Here is a 19,489-nt window from a genome sequence, read left to right as displayed (position 1 = left end):
TTAATGACTAGATTGTGAAATTTAGACAGTTTACTTTTTGTGTGATAATAAATATGTTTGGCGTGAACTTTAACATCAAAAGCTGTCTATTATCTGAATACCGAAATGCATAAGGTAAATGATAGAAAGCAATGAGTCTTATCAGATAAATATTTTGATCAGTCAGTTGTATCATCCACAAAATCGACCAATAAGAACATTGAATTTACTGATCACATGTGTATGTCAACAACAACACTAATGCTTTCGAGTTTTACGTATTTTAAATCTCTCCCCCTTTTTTAACTTGTTCTTCAATCATGTTTTACTCTTGCGTGACTCTAATAGAAGAAGCTTTTTTACCTTTGTTTTCATTTCCATTGCTCAAATTCTTCATTCATGAATTGTATTTTAACCTCTTTCTGCTCAATAAAAAATAAAAAAATAAAAAAACAACAACACTAAAAAGAAAGGAAGGCAGGACAGAGGGGTAAATATTGTTGAATTCAATATTACGGCAAGGTAGCTACACCTCTCTGATTACTTGCATTCACTAATTTGATAGCGGGTGTGGGCTTCATTTCCTATTCTTTAGTCTGTCCCTCCACTGGAGCATGGACCCATTATGCATGGACCCATTGTGCACTTCCACTGCTCCATTTTCAGGAACGACATTTTTCTACGAGATTATGTATTCCCACTGTCTCCCTTGTGTGTGTCTCCCCCTCTGCCTCGCTCAATGCCTGGGTGCTTCTCTCTATTGCAGAGAGCTTCTCTCACCCCTCATATTGCTTCCTTGGCTCATGTGCTTCTCCCCAACCTTCCCGTTGCACTCTTTCTCATTTCTTTGCTGCACCCATTTTCCTCTCTCTCAGTTGCTTCCCCTGTGTTCCTTCACCCTGCCCTCAAGGGGTTGCTTCTCTCCACCCATGGTCCTGTGTTGCTTCATGCACCCCTCCTGTTGGGAGCCCTCATTGTTTCTCCCTGCCCAATGGTGCTTCCCCTCACCTGTACTACTTTTTTGTGTTTACCAATCCAACTCGGATTGGCAAACAGAAAAAAAAAGTCCTGTCATTTTGTAGGAACAAGCCCGTTTTGTTCCTGCGCCTACATAATGACACGGCATGCCAAGGAAGGCTTTTTTCCTTTTTTAAAAGTCAAGTTGCACTCAATCCGGGATGCTGTCCAGCTTGGCGAGAACCATTGGCAAAGCCAGTAGATCCCAAATTACGACCTTTTGGCTTTGCAAGTGCTTGTTTGAATTCTGCTTCCTTGCAAAACCATGGCAGGAAAACAAAAATAAAAGGACTTTCTCAACGACTTGCAGTAGTGCCCAGTTTAAAAGAGCTTCATACATTCAACAGTTGTCAATTAGATTTAGAACTTATGCGCTAATTTTGTTGTAGGCGTAGCCAGCCAGCCATGTCCTATAATATCACCCTTTCAGACAGTACTTAGCCTTTCCTTCCTGACAGGATTTTGGAAGACGATGAGTGGTGTGCTTGGAGGATTTTAGTACTGCAATAATTTCAGCAACCCTTGTTCCAGAGGGAGGCCCTGCTGAGACAGTTGGCTTTAAAGGTGAAAACCCTAGATAATGTAAAGTGGGTGCCCTGGGATTACCCATCTGTATCAATTGAAACCCTCTGCCCTCCATGGCCAACCCGGACTGGTGAGAGAAAGTTCTCTGAAGAGCAAAGCGTCCTTGGCCCACGTGCACTAGCACTCCAAACACCGAAAATGGAACGTAGGTAGAGTTTTGGCATATTTCCTTATCAAGCTTATGCTAAGGTCATCATTGGTAACCAGATCTCGGACTTGTTAGGTATAAAGGTTATGCAGCACTACTCCATGAGATCTACCAAGATTTGCCAAGTTAAACTTTGGCAAGGAAGTAAATAAGAAATAAGGACAGTCCCACAAGTCCATTTAAAGTGCTTACAACATCCACAAAAATCATGAGATGAGGATGCAAAAACATGAAGGTGAGACAAATTCTCACAAATCCGGCCTACTCAGTCAGGTAGGGAGTGGCAGAAAAAAGGAAGAACCGTAAACACTGGTCTAACCAGGGTGATCAGGGACATCATGAATTGGGCCTGTGAGAGTTCACTTCAGTGGTGTCGTGAACCCACGCTCTTGCAGCTAAATTGGAGGTATCGTAGTAACTGGGATAGATCATCCCAAAATCGCTAATTATTTGTGGACCTTCTGTTTGCAAATCAGTTTTAAAAGATAGGTGTACATATGGAATAATAGAATAGCGGAGGACTGGATGATGGATGAAGGGATAAATGGATAGGTGAAATAATGACAATGAAACGATGGATGAATTGTCGTAGGGTGCATGGATGTCTGAAAGATGAATGGATCAATTGGTGTGTGAATAGGGGATGGATGGATGGGTTGGTGAATGGAAGGGTGTCATTTGAAGGACATCGGGGTCCCTATCGAATTGTTAGTACAGATAATTAGATTGCATGAAGGGAATTATGCTAAAGTTAGATGGGGACCAAGGGGTGAACTGACCAGAGAAATACCTGTGAAAAGAGGCATAAGGCAAGGTTGCGTATTGGCACCTACCTTGTTTACATTATATGTAAATGACATCCCCAGTTTTTATGGGAGGATACACAAATGACTCTCCCAAGTTGGGTGGGGAGGCGACACCTGCTTTACTTTTTGCAGATGACACGATCTTGATCTCTCAGTCACCCAGCGGTCTCCAAAACCTGCTAAATGCCTTCCATTGCTACTATTTTAAAAAAGGGCTTAATCCATCTAAGACAAAATACATGTCTATTAATCCAAAAAAGGCTTTTTAAAAGAATCTGGAGCTGAAGGGTCAAAGACTGGAATATGTGAGTAGTTTTTTTATTTAGGCATCACACTGGATTCTAAACTAACTTGGAAACCACAGTTGGAGAAAAACAGATTAATCCTGTTACAAAATTGTATTCCGATCACAAAGAAACACGGAGGGAGTATCTCTAAGTCAGTCTCCCCCGCTATTGAGGTTTTTAAATACAAGGCTCAGTCATCTGCCTTGTATGGGGCGGAACTTTGGGGTCCCTTCTGCAAACGTAGCTTCGAAATAGGAGAAAACAAATTTATTCGCAAGCTACTGTCTCTGCCAAACAGAACCCCGATGCTTCCGGTATTCCTGGACATTGACTTAAAGCGCACGGATAGTCTCGCAGCACTACGCCCCCTTTTATATTGGGTACGAATCTGGTCAACGGAAGCACTGGTACATTATAGAAGGGGTCTTCAAGAGGTTATGCCCTTTGGGCTCTCAAAGGGCATACTGTGGTTCAGACATATCTCGAGCTGGTTTGGAAAAATAGGCTTGTCTCATTATTGGGACAACCCGTCAGAGTTAACTAGGGCTTGTGGCAAGGTTGTAAAAACTTCATTCTGGAATTACATAATTACTGATATGCTACACGTCACTAACCTAGGATCCTTAACCACAGCCTTTCTTACGTTTAAAGATATTTCACAGTTTGAACCATTGCTAGATGAAACATGCCCACAAATTGCCAAATCGTTGTACCTAAAATTCAGATATGGGGTCCTGCTTACGAACGAGAATGAATCCAAATGGGGTAACAATGTAAAGGACAAAGATTTTGACAAGTGCACTTTTTGTAAAGACCTGCATAATGTTAAGGAAAATTATATGCATATTTTATTCTTCTGCCCCGCTTATGAAAGTGCAAGGAAAAGATGGATTAAACCACTATGTAACAGCTTAAAATTGCGAAATTGTCAGCAAGCCGAGCGTATACTAAGATTTGATACCAGGCAAATGGTGGTTTTTTGTATATCTAAATTTCTTTGCAATGTGTTGTACATAGAGTTAAAAATGGATTGCGACTCTAGAAGTATTAGCAAAAAATGTTAATAATCGATCGGAACTGTTAGTCTTTTCTTATAGTCTAATGAAGTGTGGTGTAATCTCCCACCAATCGCTGATGTTATCAGTAAACAGCGACATTGTCTTTTATTAATAATGAGTAGTGCTTTGTGATGGAATATCCTATGCCAGTGTGATCCAGTTTCCCATTTTTAAAAAAGAGAATGATTCTTTTTAAATGGTATTTATTGTTTTATAAAATTTTATCAAATTAATTAATTGATTATTTTTAAAATTGTAAATAGATGATGAATTTGTGTGTACTGTGATGCCCCCTTCCAGCATATGTATTCAGAAATGCAATCCCCTTGACCCTGATATTTATGTATGTTATACATTTTTATGCACGTTTATGGTCTAAATAGACCGAAATAAAGTTAAATTGAATTGAATTGAATTGAATGGAAGGGTAAAAAGATGGATGGTTAAATCTAAGGAAGGATATAATTGTTTAACAAATGTAAACAAGGGAATAGATGGATGAAATGAATGAATGGGTTATTGAATAGGTGGATCGAAGGCTAAAAGGAGGAATAGTTAGTTGGATGGATGGAAGGTGAAGGGAAACTTCCTAGTGGAATTTCCCCGCCTTGATTCGATCAATGTCCAACGTCAGTGCACACTCCAAGTAGAATGTTATTTTATTTACACTCTTGTTAAAGGTCACATTTTCTTTCTCTAAAAAAAACCGATTACAACAGAACAGAATTATTGTTTATTGCAAGGAGTTCAAAGGAATCTTTTGCAGACAATCGGGTATGAACTCACAACATCACAGGGTGTGAGAACACCATGGAACAACTTCTCAAACCTTTTTTCAATAATGGTCAGTCTGTTCGTCTTAATGAGACTCCGCATACTTCTATAGTAGGCGAAACATATAGACAATAGCAGTGGGGTTGAAGTGCTACTTGAAGAAACAGGAGATGGACCACTTTGAAATGAGTTACCCTATTTCCTACTAACATGCTCCTCACTATATCAATTACAGGGGATTTCAGTTCATAAAAATAAATTACTTTCCGACTTTTCCAAAAATTGACTTCATAGAAATGATTGGCGATTTTTAGTAATGAATATCCTTCTTTGAATTATTTCATTCAAGTAACACAAACTCCAAGGGCATTATATCACAGACACTTACACACAGCAATTTGCATGAGTACAAATCTGAGTGAAACTAAGGTTTTCAAAGCCATTTAAAACTTTGGTGATGGACGCTAACACTAAACTTATAAAAGTGATTACTTTAGCAAAAGCAATCCCCAGAACAGGAGTTTGTTTCTGAAAAAGTAAAAACGAATGTCCCCCAGAATATGGGAGTTTTCTCCCACGGTGTGGGAGTCATTTTTATGTCACGCCTAAGCAGCGAGCAGGCGCTGCATAGGAAAAAAGACCTTTTGCAATCGATTCCGCTTTGCAGGCAAAAACGTGCACGCATTGCATTGCTTTGAATGGCAACGTGTGCACGTTTGGCGATTCACTTGCGGGAACGAGCTTTGGAACCATAACCAGGCCCCCTCCTTCCTCCCCTCCCCCGGCTGCCTCCTTTCGTCGCGAGGCGTGCACACTTGTTTTTTTTAGCATGGTGCCCGCTTCACAGCCCTTGCGCTTTTTTTTTCATGAAGTGTTGAACACACAGGCACTTCCTGGTTGCAAAACCTCATACTGCTGGAGTCCTCTTGCTCGGGCGGTGGACCTAAGTTCAGTGCATGGAAAAAAGCCCCGGCTTCCAGAGGTGGCATACGATAAGACACCCCTACCTTTCCCTGTTCTATCCCGTGTCTCGTCTGGAACAGCGGCTAAGCCTGCTCCTGCAGAAACACTTCCTGATTCGGCTCATGCATTGGGGGCGTGCATTGAGCTGGCTGCAGCAGCTGGCTGCATGCATTGGGGGCGTGCATTGAGCTGGCAAGCACCACCTGTTTTTACCACATGTCATCGACACCTCCATTGGCATGCCACACCGAGTGATTGTTAGGTGCCATATATATTTAATTTTTTATGTGGAGCATAACCTGTTATTGCTTTCTTTTGTCTCCCAATCTAGGCAAATACAGCACAACAGAGGTACACCTTTCCATTTAACGAAATTAGAATTCTTTAGGAAGGTAAAGGCACTTTGTAGATAGTTTATTAACTTCAAACTCTTGTTGATATTGGTCCTAAAGAATCGCTAGTCAGTGGACAACCAGCGAGAAACATGTCGACCTATTGATTCTACTACTAGTCTAGTCTCGCACTAGGGTACATTATTTCCCTTCGAGTCTATTCTAGATCCTTTTTAATTTGGAGTAATGGACCACTAGAATAAACATGATCCTGGTACCCTTTGCCCCAATTTTAACTACCACTACGTCTACATAGCACTGGCCCCATACCCACACTTCACCGACACGGCAGTTGGATAAAAGATCTCCGCCAAAGAGCCCCTCTTTGAGGTGTTGCCCGTTGGGTATTGCACCGCCGATCCAACGAGGAGCACTGCCGATGATGAAGCATGACACCTGCAAGGGTGTGTGAGGCCATTATATCCAACATATTGGATACCCATGCGTAGGCTTCCATTGTGCCCCCTGCGCCAGTTCCACTACTCACGTACTTAACTAACACCAACCCTCCATTAGAAACAGCTGGTACTTCTATTTGTTTATGTCACTTTGGGCTAACACCTGGCTGGACCTACCACTCCTTCTTATGAGTGGTTAACTCGCCTTAGACCTCTTCACTCCTTTTGAAAACCTGGCTGCAGGAGGCCCAGGCCTCAGCCACGTGACACTCTCCCGTTCCATGCATGAACCCTGCTTACCGGCGCAGATCCAACTGGTTTGTGGGTCCCCCGTGCAGCGAGGCCGCCTGGTTGATCGTGCAGGAGCCACTGCCGCGGATCGCATTGGGCTGTCCGTGGGGTGGGGGCACCTAGGCCTGCGATGTCATGCCATTACACCGTTCGTCCTGCAGAGAGAGATCAAGCCAGGTGAGCTTCGGTCAATAGCACAGAGTGAGCCAGCAGCGACGGAATCCGAGCACTTCCTGGCACAGCAGCAGCTGCAGAGCGACGCTTTCGCCTCCCAGACTGGAAGCGCCGAGCCGCTGCCCGGAGCATGCCGCGCACACTCCCCCTCCCCGCCAGCAGCAGCTGCACAGAGCACACCAAGACAGACCGCGAACACTCAACCAGGTAACAAACAGCACACGCCACCGGGGAGAGGCACTTTGTGATAATAAATGATGACTGCAGGACTAGAACCGCGCTATGACACAAACAAAGCCTGTTTCTGTTCGCATCTTCACAACAGCACCTGTGCCAGTCACAGTAAGTGCCGATGGACTCAACACAGCATTTCCAAACGTGCTTTGTTCACCCAACCTTCAACATGACGCGTCGCCCTTCCTGACAGTAACTACACACACTTTATTTATGTACATACCTTCCCTGTCTTCAAAACGCATGCGTTAAATTACTGTAGGTCTCGTTTTATTAATAGTTCATCTAATGTGAAGTTTATAGTTAGTCCGTCAACACTCTTCGCACGTTGATTTTACTTTCAAATCCTTTTCATCTCCACTGCTGCCCCATTATTACCCTTTCTACTATAGAGCACCCTTTTATGAATTTATTCATAATTTATATCTCTCGCCTCGCATCCCACACGATAAATTTGAATTTCCACTGTGTCAAAGTTTGCACATATAACTTCGCTAACGGACTGGTGAAACATATATAAACCCCACACTAAAGTTTTACCCATGGTTGCTCCCTTTTTTAACCACCTATGACACGCTACTGACTTACTCAACTCTACAATTATTTTACCTCCACTGCTTCCTCTGCCAACACCATAACATAGATACTTCCTTCTCAATCCGTTTGAGAAAAAGTCACTCACGCTTTTGATTATTGTTTGGATATTAATTAAATGGTTTATTTAAGCATGGACTACTATCTTAACGACTCATAAGCCATGACTTATGTATACAAAAAAATCGGAAAGGTAACTTATTTCATGCCTTTTGGACATGGCACTATAATAAGCATTACATAATTTTACCTTAAGGATCAAGATATTTTCCCCTAATAACGCGAATCAATGTGAAATCCATGCCACGGGGTTGATTTTCTGTTTTAAAGCTGGGGGAGCCTTGACACCAACCACGGACCCCTTTCATTCCAGACAGCTGCCTGGAAACAGCTGAGATGTTGTGATTGCTAGTTTAGATGGAACAAATCACAAAAGCGGAAAACGCCTCTGCTACTACCCACAGGTAGTCTGTCTCTTCAAGGAGCACCCTCCCTTTACAGATCAATAAACAAGCTCACATTCCTGCCTGGCCATGGGCTCTCTGCGGAACATTCAAGTTTCCACAATTTGAGATGCAGCACTTTGTTGTTCCAATCGTTGTTGCTAAACATGTTTAAAAAGATACCAACAGCAAGGCTTCTGGAGTGAGCAACCTGCACAAGATCATACTTGCTACTAAGCAACTGATGCTGCTCACAAATGTCATTATACGATCTCAGTGAGAACGTTGACCACGTAAAAAGCCCCTCCATATGCAAGTCTCTATTCCTAATTGGAGTGAAAGCATCCCATATAACTCAAAATACATAACAATTAGCTCCCACCTCTAAGGATTTGTTCAACAAACACATGACATTAACACTGCAGAATTCATGAACACATCATAACAAATTAACCATTATACATGTCTCTATAACTAGCATTGGCCTCCCATAGTGTAGCTACCTCTCCTCCCGTAGCCTGTCCAGTCTTGCTCTGCTCACTCTACTCCTCCTTAATCTTATCTTGTAACATTTACATTTCATTCGAAGACTGAAAACACATTTCAGACGCTGTTTTCCCAAGGGCGCCTTGTTGGGGCTCGCAAAGACGAGAGTCCTTTTGTCCTGGGTTCCGAAATGGACCCTGGAATCGTACACACTTGTGCCTGTATTTTTACTTTTGTGGCCTGCTATTGGCCTTTGTCTGCAAATTTGTTTTTAATAGAGCACACAATAGACCAAAGGCGGGAGCATAGCTCTGCCCATGGCCTATTGGTGTCTATTACGCGCATTGCTGCCTTATGGTTTCAATTATCGTGCCCAAACTCGGGCACGATAATTGAAACCATATAGCTCGCAGTGGTGCGCGCGTGTGCACCACTTACGGCTTTCTATGTTTCCAAAAGCGATTGTTCGTGATCGCTTTACTGGACGCTTATTATGAAAATATTATGTATGTTGCACCTCTGTTTGTGTTATTACCATATTTTTTGTTTTGTTTCTACGCTACAGCAGAGGGTTTTAAAAAATATTTTACTCAGAAATCAAAATGCTAGCCACACCTATTGCCCTTAGCAATGCTTGAGGGCTATGCTTTTATAACGTACATTACAGTAAGTTGGATGGGCAAGTGGGTGTATGTGAGGGGTAGATAGTGGCCTGTAAGGGAAGCGGTTCCGGGTTGTGCGTGGTACCCAGAACGCTGCTTCACACAAGACAATCCCAATCATATCACTGAGGCACCGGCACCATGAGAAATGTGTACAAGAGCATTTCTGGGTGGTGTGACCTCTAAGTTAAGAGAAGACCATCTCCCGCATACCTGGCTAATTCCCCTTATCCTCAAAAGCTCTGGTCTAAGTAAGGACAAAAAAGGCCCCCCTGCTGCAGGAAGGACAACAATAGAGAGTGTGTCCCATTCCACAAAGAGTACAGGTCAGGCAACAGATACACATCTCCGTCATTAATTAAAAGTGCTAATTATTAAGTAACATTCACCTTATTTAAGGGTCTATTACAGACTTCAAAGCTCGCCGTTCTCGGGTTTTGTCAGGGGTAAACAGGCCATTTTCAGGACAATAAAGGGATTTTCACACCTGGTAAAGGGGCAGTAAAGCAGATTCCTATCTTGCAGATTTGTATTGCTGGCAGGGGGCGGCCGGGGACAGACTGCTGGTCTGTGTGAATTGGGGAGAGGGTGGGATCATTGTGTACAAAGCTTGGGAGCAGGTGAGTGTCTGACAAGCACGGGCTTGTGGGAGGGGGCAGGCAGAGGGTCCGGTGAACACGTGTCTCTGGCAGACACCTGGAGACCGGAGGAGAAGGCCAAGGACCCCTGTGTGTGTTTGCAGAGGGCTTTCAGTGATGTCTCAAAGAAAGGCGCCATTTCGCAGAGTATTCTGATGTACACTTTGCATGAACGATCCATTGGCTGGCGTGTATGAAAGGGTCGCTGTCTGTGTTTGCACCTTCTTTGAGTTTTAGTTGTCCACGACAGGCACTGTCTGGATTTTGGGCTCTACGGGTCTGTGCGTGTCGCTTTTAAGAAAAAAAACATGGTTTAGTTTCTATACTCATTTATCTATTATTAAAGCACTTTGTAAAGAGCTAAGCCTGGCTTGCAAGCGTGCCCTGCCTTTTTAGGCGACGAATATTAGAAAGGCACAATATCGGTCTGTAAAGTGCTGTGCATTAACTGACATCGTAACATAAAAATTAACTCGATTTTTGTGTGTCTGGAACAAAGGGTGATAGAAACAATGATTATCACGAGGTGCGAGACTCAAGGCAGAGACGAATGGTCAACAGACAGGCTGCGCTGCAAGTGTGTTCATCCAACTCAGAATGAGAGGTTCGCTGTCTGTCTATTCTACACCTGCGTTTCTAAAGTACTTTTGGGAGACGATTTTTATTCATCTGTGAGATTTACCACTTTTCTTGAGATATGCAATCTTGAAATTAAGGTAACGAGGCATAACTTGATGTAAGTGAACACCACTAGCCTCTTACACAGTTTGTAGAGCAGTGATAAGTGGAAGTGATTTTTGGGGTAATTAATTCCTGGTGCTCGCTTTCTATTGACGAAATCCAATTTGATTTCAATTAAATGTATGACTTTGGTAGGAGTAGCCAGCTCAATTTCATCGATTTTACGGCAATCACCATGTTCATTGAGCACACTACAAAGCCCCCAGACTTCAGATTTTTATGTTTGACGTGAATGGGACTTGCACCACTCATGGTGGACATTTTGTATTCTGCCTTTACCATAAGGGGCTTTGGGTCAGCTTCCTTCACCAATTTAGTTTGAGTCTTTGATAATTCCATCCACAACAAACAGTTATAGTGTGTCCTGGAGCCAATGGAATGCATGTTGGACTATTTTACTTCAGATATTAGTTGGTGCATGCGCTGCTAGCCCTGGGCTAGAGCACTAAAAGTATGTGAAAAGTGGATGCCAAAAAAAGAAAAACTGGGAAAATGTTTTCCCTTGTAGCATACATTTTTCAGAAGCTTTTGTTTGTGCTGCTCCCCGGTGCTGCCAGGGAAAACAAACATTGGCAAAGCCCATTGGTGTCACATTTGTACAGGGTTTGCTTGCTCCACCTGTAAGCCATACAAAAGTCAAACTTATTGGTTTTGCCAATGCTTGTTTAGGATGTTGCCATGTAGTGTCATGTCATGTGTGACACCTCCAGGGATGTATGGGTTATAGCCCACGTACTGTTGTACTGTGGGTCTGGTAGTTTCACATCTATAGGCAATAGAATAAAGTACTAGAGCAACCAAGGTGCTGGTGGACAAAAAGTCAAGACTGCAGGTGCCCCAAATGACATGGGTCGTTTGGGAGGTAGGCGAATGCTGGAAGGCAGGTGTGTAGGCAGTCACAGTGTGCATTAGTCAGGTCTGGTATACAGAGGAAAGGACACATTTAAAAAAAAGATTTTTGCAAAATAAAAAAATCTATTATCTTGAGTACCGTCACAGACTAGGAAAAGGTAGTGTATTCTATTAAATCAATGTGCATCATTTTTTAGGTTGTATTTCTATGACATGTGCATTTCAGCACTTTTGCTGCATTTAAATTGGGAAAAATAAGATTACAAGCACCAGAATCCAAAGTATGTAAGAAATGCTTGGAAAAGATACAACTGAGATGGGTCAAATGTCCCATAAAATACAACACAGAAAGATCACAATGACGTCATTGAGATCTGGTGTTTACACTGTAGCCCTTGTTAATAAGGCCTTCAATTTCCTTAACCTGCTAAAAATAAAGTGAAAATATAAGGGAATGCAAATATTGCAATCTGAAAAGAACAGATGTTTGATTTCCAGCCTTCATCGCCGGAGCAGACACTAACTCGTTACTTATAAACACCACAAACAGTTACCCCTTGGACCAAAATGCATTTTCGATTAGCTCCTGGTCTGCCTTCTCGGTCCAGTAACTTCTTGATGAGGCCCCTCTTCCTCACCTGGCGCCTGGAGCCAAGTCTTTCACTTGTGTCAGAGCCCTGACTACCCCTCGCTCTTACACCATTTTCGCTCACTAGACCTATTCCATGGGCCTTATCTTGTGGGTCTGGTCTGCACTTGTACTACATAACTTATCTCCGAACAAAGTGTTATGTTATGGGTTAAACAAATACGAATATTTCCTCAACTCACATGACCATAGTCCTCCATTCATGCACCACTCACCCTGCACAAAGAGCACTCATACTATTCTCCCTGTATTCATTCACTGCTCCCACACCTCTTAACATATTATTCCTATATGCAATAGGACTTGCATTGGCAAAAATGTTAGCTTTTGGCATTGTTAATGACAATGCCTTTTATTTTCGAGTTTTGAAAACCTGAAAGCGCCGTTTAAACACACAATTTCTACTTAGTCATTGCTTACAAAAAGCAAGGCTGGCAAAATTGTGCCTCTTTTACTGCCAGCCTTGCTTCTTGTAAGTAAGGACTATAATTACAAAATGTAGGTTTAAACGGCGCTTGCAGGTTTTTAAAACGCAAAAATAAAAGGCATTGTCATTTTCAATGCCAATAGCTCAAACTTTTGCAAATGCGAGACCTGTTGCATTGCAAATGCTTGTTCCTTTACTTCTCTGACTTCAGAGTGAGACACGCTGCTTGACCTGTGTTGACTTCTACCAATACCACACGCCCATCTGGTTATGCTCTATTGTGATTGTGATAAATCAGCCCAGGAGGTCTTGGGATTCCTGAATCACACTTCTCATCGGGCCTGGAGCGAGTGCTTCCTGCTGGCACTTGGAGAGTTGGCAGCTACAGGTGGTTGCATGGCTAGGCACACAGCACAGTGCCGTAATGCCAACAACCCATGCAGGCAGCTCGGAGAGTACAGTTCATCTCAAAGATGGCCGTGGACATTTTTCCATTTATTTCCGCTTTTTAGCTAGTACCACCATTGGGCTGCAGGCATATAATGTGCATGCTAGACTTTCAGCTGCCTGTTCCACGAAGCTGTATATAATTGATTAAAATCGAGGTTTTACAGTTTATTTTGCCGACAATATTGCCAGAATAAATTGTGAACTGCTGTACATTAAGGTTGGATTGGATTGACATGCATATTCTTCTTCGCTTCCCTCTTTGTCAAGATGCCCAATGCAGTAAGCATCTCTGCTTTTCCCTAGAGATCTTTGATTTAAAAAGTGCACGAAAGTCAGACCTTGGGTAAATGTGGCCGTTCATCAGTGCCACATGAAGTAACAGTAGATTTTGTAGCCGCCAGGATAATATTCTGCATGGCTAAACACTTATAAGGTCCCAAAGGCGAGACCTATTGGCTACGCCAATACTTGTTTAATCTTTTTACTGTCCTCCACCGCCAGGATACTCCGGACAGTAAAAAAAAACCAGTCCAACCCCCAATTCTAAAAAGAGTGGGAGGTCAGATAGCTCACCTTTGGAAGTTTGTACTCACTCGGGCATTGGAGGAAAGTTTGCTTGGCAGTCCCCCTGATGCATAATTGGGCAGGCAAACCGAGAATTTGGTGGGCAGGGTGCTCCGTCGCCATTGTGACAGAGTACCCTTTTCTCAAACTCTAAATCAGGCCCTCTTTGTTTAATTTGTTTTAAGTCATTGTGATTTAAAGCAAATAATTTGTCCCACCTGAAATGAAATACGATGTGACATACAAGTTGTCTTCTGTAAATGTTGAATTGATATCCTTTGTGGTACCTTTTTCCTATAGTCCATAAAGGTTTAACCACCCAGGTCTTTCAAGAGGTCTATTACCCTTTTTTCTAACAAATTCTTGTATTCTATGTATGATTGTAAAGTGTCACTCGAGTTACATTACCTTTTTTGATTACTTACTGAATTTACTTAGTGCTTCATAGAACAACTATAAGTAAAGAATACTACAATCATGTACAAGCACTCATTTTTTTAACACAAACTTTATTGCATTTTTGAGTTATACACATTTGCCATCATCTGATACATTTCACCAAGTCATAGCAGTTTACACATCAGATAGGACAAATGTTATAGTGTATATGTTTAAACAAAATAGAGTACATGACATATTAGCATGTGGTAGGTCATCTTGAAGAGTTACTGTTGGTGTTCAAAAAAAGTTAACTGGGATCTTATCTAAACTAACTAACCCGTCCCCACGCTTCCCCATGTACATGCACTTAAAACATTTTTGGTGACTTTCTTAATGGTGTCTCCTTGATGAATCGCTGCTAACCTTTTGTGAGAAATAGTAGAAGTAATTATACTATTTATTCCACAGTTATTACATGTCACGATATGTTCAATAAGAGGAAAATAATTGTTGATATTTCTCTTTTTCAATGTGTGCCTTTAGACTTCAGACACTTTGCAGAGACCACGAACTACAGTTCCATGTTCCACCCCTCTGCTAAATTGTGAACCAATAGAAGTAAAGCTTCGAAAGAATCTGCACAGGACATGGCAAGACATATTAAAAATGTGCAAAGAGAAGGATACTGAAAGTCTGGGAGAAATCACAGTTTCAGATTTCCTAGGTTTGTATTTTCTTCTCAATATTAAATGTTTGCCAGTTTTATGGAACTCCTATTCCCCTTATGCAAAGTATTTTCAATGCAAAGTTCCAGTGACTTCAAAACCACAACAGTCTCACGTTTCACGTTGACTTTCAGTCGTCATTCTGAATCTTACTGTATAGCACGCTGCTTTATATATCACTATCCATTTAAGATTAAAGTGCATGTTGTGCAATGTTCTGACAACAAAGAAAGGACACAGAAAACTGGGATCCATCCATCCTTTCTCCTTATATTTGTACAAACGGGTCTGGGAAGCAGAGGCAGAGTTGGCTGCAGCCATCACACGAGGTCAAACGTTTTGGAAATGTATGGGCCTGTTGGCAAAGGAAAGCGACTGTTATAGAAGAATCACAAAAGCTACTTTTCTCCATTCAAACTATCTTCGAAAATGTTTGCTTCTAGTACATTACATGTTGAAAAGAGCAACACAAAACTTAGATTAAAGACAGAGGTCACTGGGTTTATTCACATTTATGTGTCGAAAATAGTCCACGGTGTTGTAGCAATCAATCAGAAAGAAGGTCAAAAGCATGCAGATGTATATTGGAGTTGAGTTCGCTGACTGCACATTTTACTTAATTGGCTACCAGGAGCTGGACATGTTCTGCTCCCTGGCTATTTTGAGGTCTCTAGAGTGAGAAGTTGGTCCAAACGCCGCAGTGTTGCTCTCGCAATCGTAATAATAAACTGGCCAGCCCTGGTTGCATGTTCACAGCACTTTCAATACGGAAATTTATGTTCACAAAGCCTTAAATGGACACAAACCTTGGTGGAAATCTCTTGTGCACACATTGCTTGCAACTGATTCCAAACGCCACAAGATCCGGCTAGCAGGCTAGCCAATTATCCTCATCATATTTAGTTTTCAAAAAAACCGTATAAACAGTTTAATGTAAACAGTCTCAAAAATACTATTGCGATAATTAATTAGATTTTCGAGATCGCTTTTCCTTTCAAAATCCATCATACGTGAAAAAGTTACAGATATTTAATTTTAAATAAGCTATATTATCATAAAACTATTTAAGTATAAATTGTGTCACAATTGAACAATATATCACAAGATGCTTTAATGTTTCAATAGGACTATTGCACAAACGGCATATGTGATCTTCTTACGGAGTACTCTTCAAGACACCGAATATTTTCCATACAAGTAAATGATTGACCCTGATGTTCATCAACCTTCGACTTTTCTTTTGTCATTTGAGATTTTCGTACTGTCTTAAGTTATCTGCATTCAAAAACAAATTAAACTACTACAGTTCAATCTTTTTTGCATCCCCACACATAAATCAACAAATATCCTTAATTGACTGTGTGGAAATGGTGTGTATTATACGGCGTGGTTGTGCAATGTCACTACGTAATACACTTACCAACCCATTTAGGCCCATTAAGTTTCATCTGGAAAACCCTCAGCTCAACCCTCTGTAGCTATGGCACTGAGCAGCAAGGTTTACATACAAGAACAAGTGTAAAGCATTTAAACAGCACTAAAGCAATTTAAAAAGAAGAAATAAACATGACACTCAAGAAATCCAACATCAATTTGTAAAAAATAGACTGTATTCTTATAAGAATTTAGACACTAGAACGAAAAAGATCCACCAGAGTGTTCCAGAGATAATGATTTTACAAGCAATAATAAATCAAAGCAATTTCACTTAACCGAGAACAAGCCTTGGCAAAGTCAGCAAATTGGATACATGGAAACTTTTTCAGAGAAAACTTAGATTAGTGTCAATGAGGTCAGATAGAAGTGCTTGGAGCGGCCAACTTTGGCAGGGAGATCGTCAGGGGGACCAGTCAGGTTGTCAAGAAGAGTTTCCTTTACAGAAGAAGTGGTCCTTCAGCAGTTCCAGGCACTTTATGCGAGTTGCAATTTATTTCCTACGGAATGGTCCTGATGCAAGGGATGAAGGATGCTGAAAATGCTCCAAGGATGCTATTGATATGATGCGGTCCAGGGGCGCCTACCTGCCGGGATTCCTCCATCCATGAAGATGGTGGGCGGGTCCTGTTTGCAGGGTCAACTTCCCAAGAAATCCTCTGTGGTCTAGCAGAAGTCCAGTCATCACTGTACTACCAGTCGCCCATTGTAGCAGTCACAGGCCAATCCTTCCTGGGTCAGTAACTTCCCATCTGATGGTCCCAGCAACTCTCAGATGGCATTTCAGGGTTCAGAGAACTAGGGTGCAACTCTGTGTGTCGAGTGTTGGTCCTTGGTGCTGCACGGCGGCGGTGTTAGGGAAAACTTAAAACCTTGGGATACCAACATGCCGCAGCAGGCTTCTTCAGTTGTTGTGTCCCTGTGCTGCGAATAGGAGGCCAGTCATTTAGCCCATGTAGTCCCTTGGCTTGACTCTGCTCTGGGGACAGCGTCTCCTTGAGCAGGACACAGCAGGCACAGTCCCTCTCTTCGCTGGCCACCAACTTCTGTAGATGCAGTCCTCCTCAGTGCAGTCTCTCTTTGATGGTCCCTCAGTGCAGCAGGGTGGTCCTTTCTTAGTCCTTCTTCGAAGTCAGTAGAGATCTTAGGTATATGTGCCAGGAGTGCCCTCTTTATACTCAGAAAGTGCCATCAGGGTAGGATGCGATTGGTAGCCAGTAGGCTACCAGGTTCTCTCCCACCTGGTGACCATTTCCTATTAAGAGAGGAAACTGGCTATCCCAGGATGCACCATTCCGTCCACTCCCAAGATGGCATGACCCCTTTCTATGTGTTCAGACCTCCTTAGCTCACCCCCAGGTGTGAAAACCTCAGGGCTACATGCCACGGGGGAAACCGGTTTGGCTACAGGTTTCAATCCTCTGCTTTCCCTGCCAGCCTCTCTACCACAGCAATAGGACCGCCCTTCCTCCTAGTGTTACACCTCTGCCCTTCTAAAGCTGCTTCACCTTCGAAGCCTGCCTTTTGGGGCTAATGCCCAAGTGGCTTCTTGCAGGAGGGAATTCTGCAATTCCTCATTGTTCTCCTTCATGAGAGTCGTTAGCGGGTCTCTCCAAGAGAGCAGAAGGCTGTCTAGTGGAGCAAGCCTCATGTGTGCCAGGAATGGCACAGGAGTTTTAAAGGCAACAAAGTGGCAGCTTAGCTAAAGCTGCACACTGCAACAAGTTATATTAATTTCGACTGGAGATACAAGTCGGGCTTAATGTAATAAGTTGTTTGATACCTTGGTGTGCCCACTTTGCTCAGTGTGTAACCCTGTACCCGCCAATTGGGCAACCAAGTCTTTCCTCAGTAAAATAGTAGTTTTGCAGGTTGTACTATCAGGACATGTACATGATATATCATCCCTGTGTCAAATGTTGCATCCTGTCATTAGGACTCGGTTGGGCTGCCAGAGAAGTGTCTTACCAATATGTACGGGGGAAGTGGTGGCTTTGCCATTTTGTAAATACCCTTTACAAGGAATCCTTTACAACGAATACTTTTACCCCGCATCCCTTTTCAATGCATTGTAATTTATTACGATTACTTTTACCCCGCAAAAACTTTCACCCCGCAAACCATTACAACGAATATACTTTTACAGCGACTATTCTTTGTAATGGTATGCAGATACAAATTTCAAACTTGGAGGATGATGCATCATTTAAACTTGCATAGGAGACAAGGATAAACGCGATGAAACAACGGAATGAGCAAGCAATTTCTCACCTTCGTGCACACCGCTCTGGAAACAGCTCGCAGACCCACACGGTCATGGACATGTTTGTGGACACGGCTCAGGAACAAACTTGCAGACCCACACTGACATGGTCACGTTGGAGGATGACCTGTACTACCAATATACACGGCTAAGGAACAAACTCGCAGACCCACACCGATATGGTCACGTTGGAGGACGACCGGTACTACCAATATGGAAGCGCGTAATAAGGTAAGCCGAGGCAGTGCTCAGAATGAATTAGTCCCTTTTTTATGTTTATGCATGATTAGGACGAAAGCGATAACACGTTTAATAATTTAATTTAAAGAGCTTCTTCAATGAGAACGGCTACAGGAGAGATCTGCATAATGGTAAGAAAGAATTTTATGAGATTTATTTATTTGGATAGTGAGAGAGTTAAAGAGTTACGAATAAAAAAATGCAAAAGAAGATGGCGACGGAGTAAGACGTGCCTGCGAGCTCCTCCGGCACCCCGAGCCCTTCATAGCTTTGTTTAGCGGTATTGGGGCGATTTCAGCCCCGGCTTTTGACTCTCCTGGGTTCGCTGAGGCGTCCTGCATTGGTTTGTCCCTTCTCCCGTCGAGCTACGACACAGGACGGTGGACTTAGCCGGGGTGTTACTTTGGTGACGCACTTGCACCGGAGCGGCCTACGGGGCTTTGTCTGGGCGGCATCGACTCTTCGCAAGAGGGGACTCGGAACTCTGGCAAGTGATCGAGTGAAGCGCTTCTGTGCGAGTCCCCCACATTGGAATTGTGACAAGCCTGCCTGTGATTCCGGTGTCCTAGCTGGCAGTTGTCGCCGAGCAGAGGTGACGAGGAGGCGCCGTCCTGTCTGGAGCTTTGCTGGACAGCGCAGACGACGAACGGGCGGGGAGGTGGGGCCATCTTGCCTCTCACCATCTGCGCTGCGGCGTCGCATCATGTCGACGAGGAATCGCCTGAATAAATCGGGAAAGGATGGTCCCGGTAAGGGGGCATCTGGATCGCCCCCCGGTCCTAGCAAGTCACCGACCAAAGACGACGCTGATGGCCCGGTCACGAAGGCCTTCCT

At 42.9% G+C, this 19,489-nt stretch overlaps 1 protein-coding gene across 1 annotated transcript in view; it reads left to right on the top strand.

The window, feature by feature from the left end:
* EFCAB6 (EF-hand calcium binding domain 6) overlaps positions 1-19,489 on the top strand; it is an 846,383-nt gene that overhangs the window by 673,266 nt on the left and 153,628 nt on the right. The window contains exon 27 of the mRNA XM_086922295.1: positions 14,537-14,717. Within this exon, the coding sequence (XP_086778421.1) occupies positions 14,537-14,717 (181 nt within the window). The remainder of the gene's footprint in view (positions 1-14,536; positions 14,718-19,489) is intronic.

This window comes from Lissotriton vulgaris, chromosome 1_1 (genome assembly GCF_964263255.1).
Source record: "Lissotriton vulgaris chromosome 1_1, aLisVul1.2, whole genome shotgun sequence".
NCBI lineage: Eukaryota > Metazoa > Chordata > Amphibia > Caudata > Salamandridae > Lissotriton > Lissotriton vulgaris.
The sequence above is the reverse complement of the archived record's forward strand: the minus strand, read 5'-3'. Positions and strand labels throughout refer to the sequence as shown.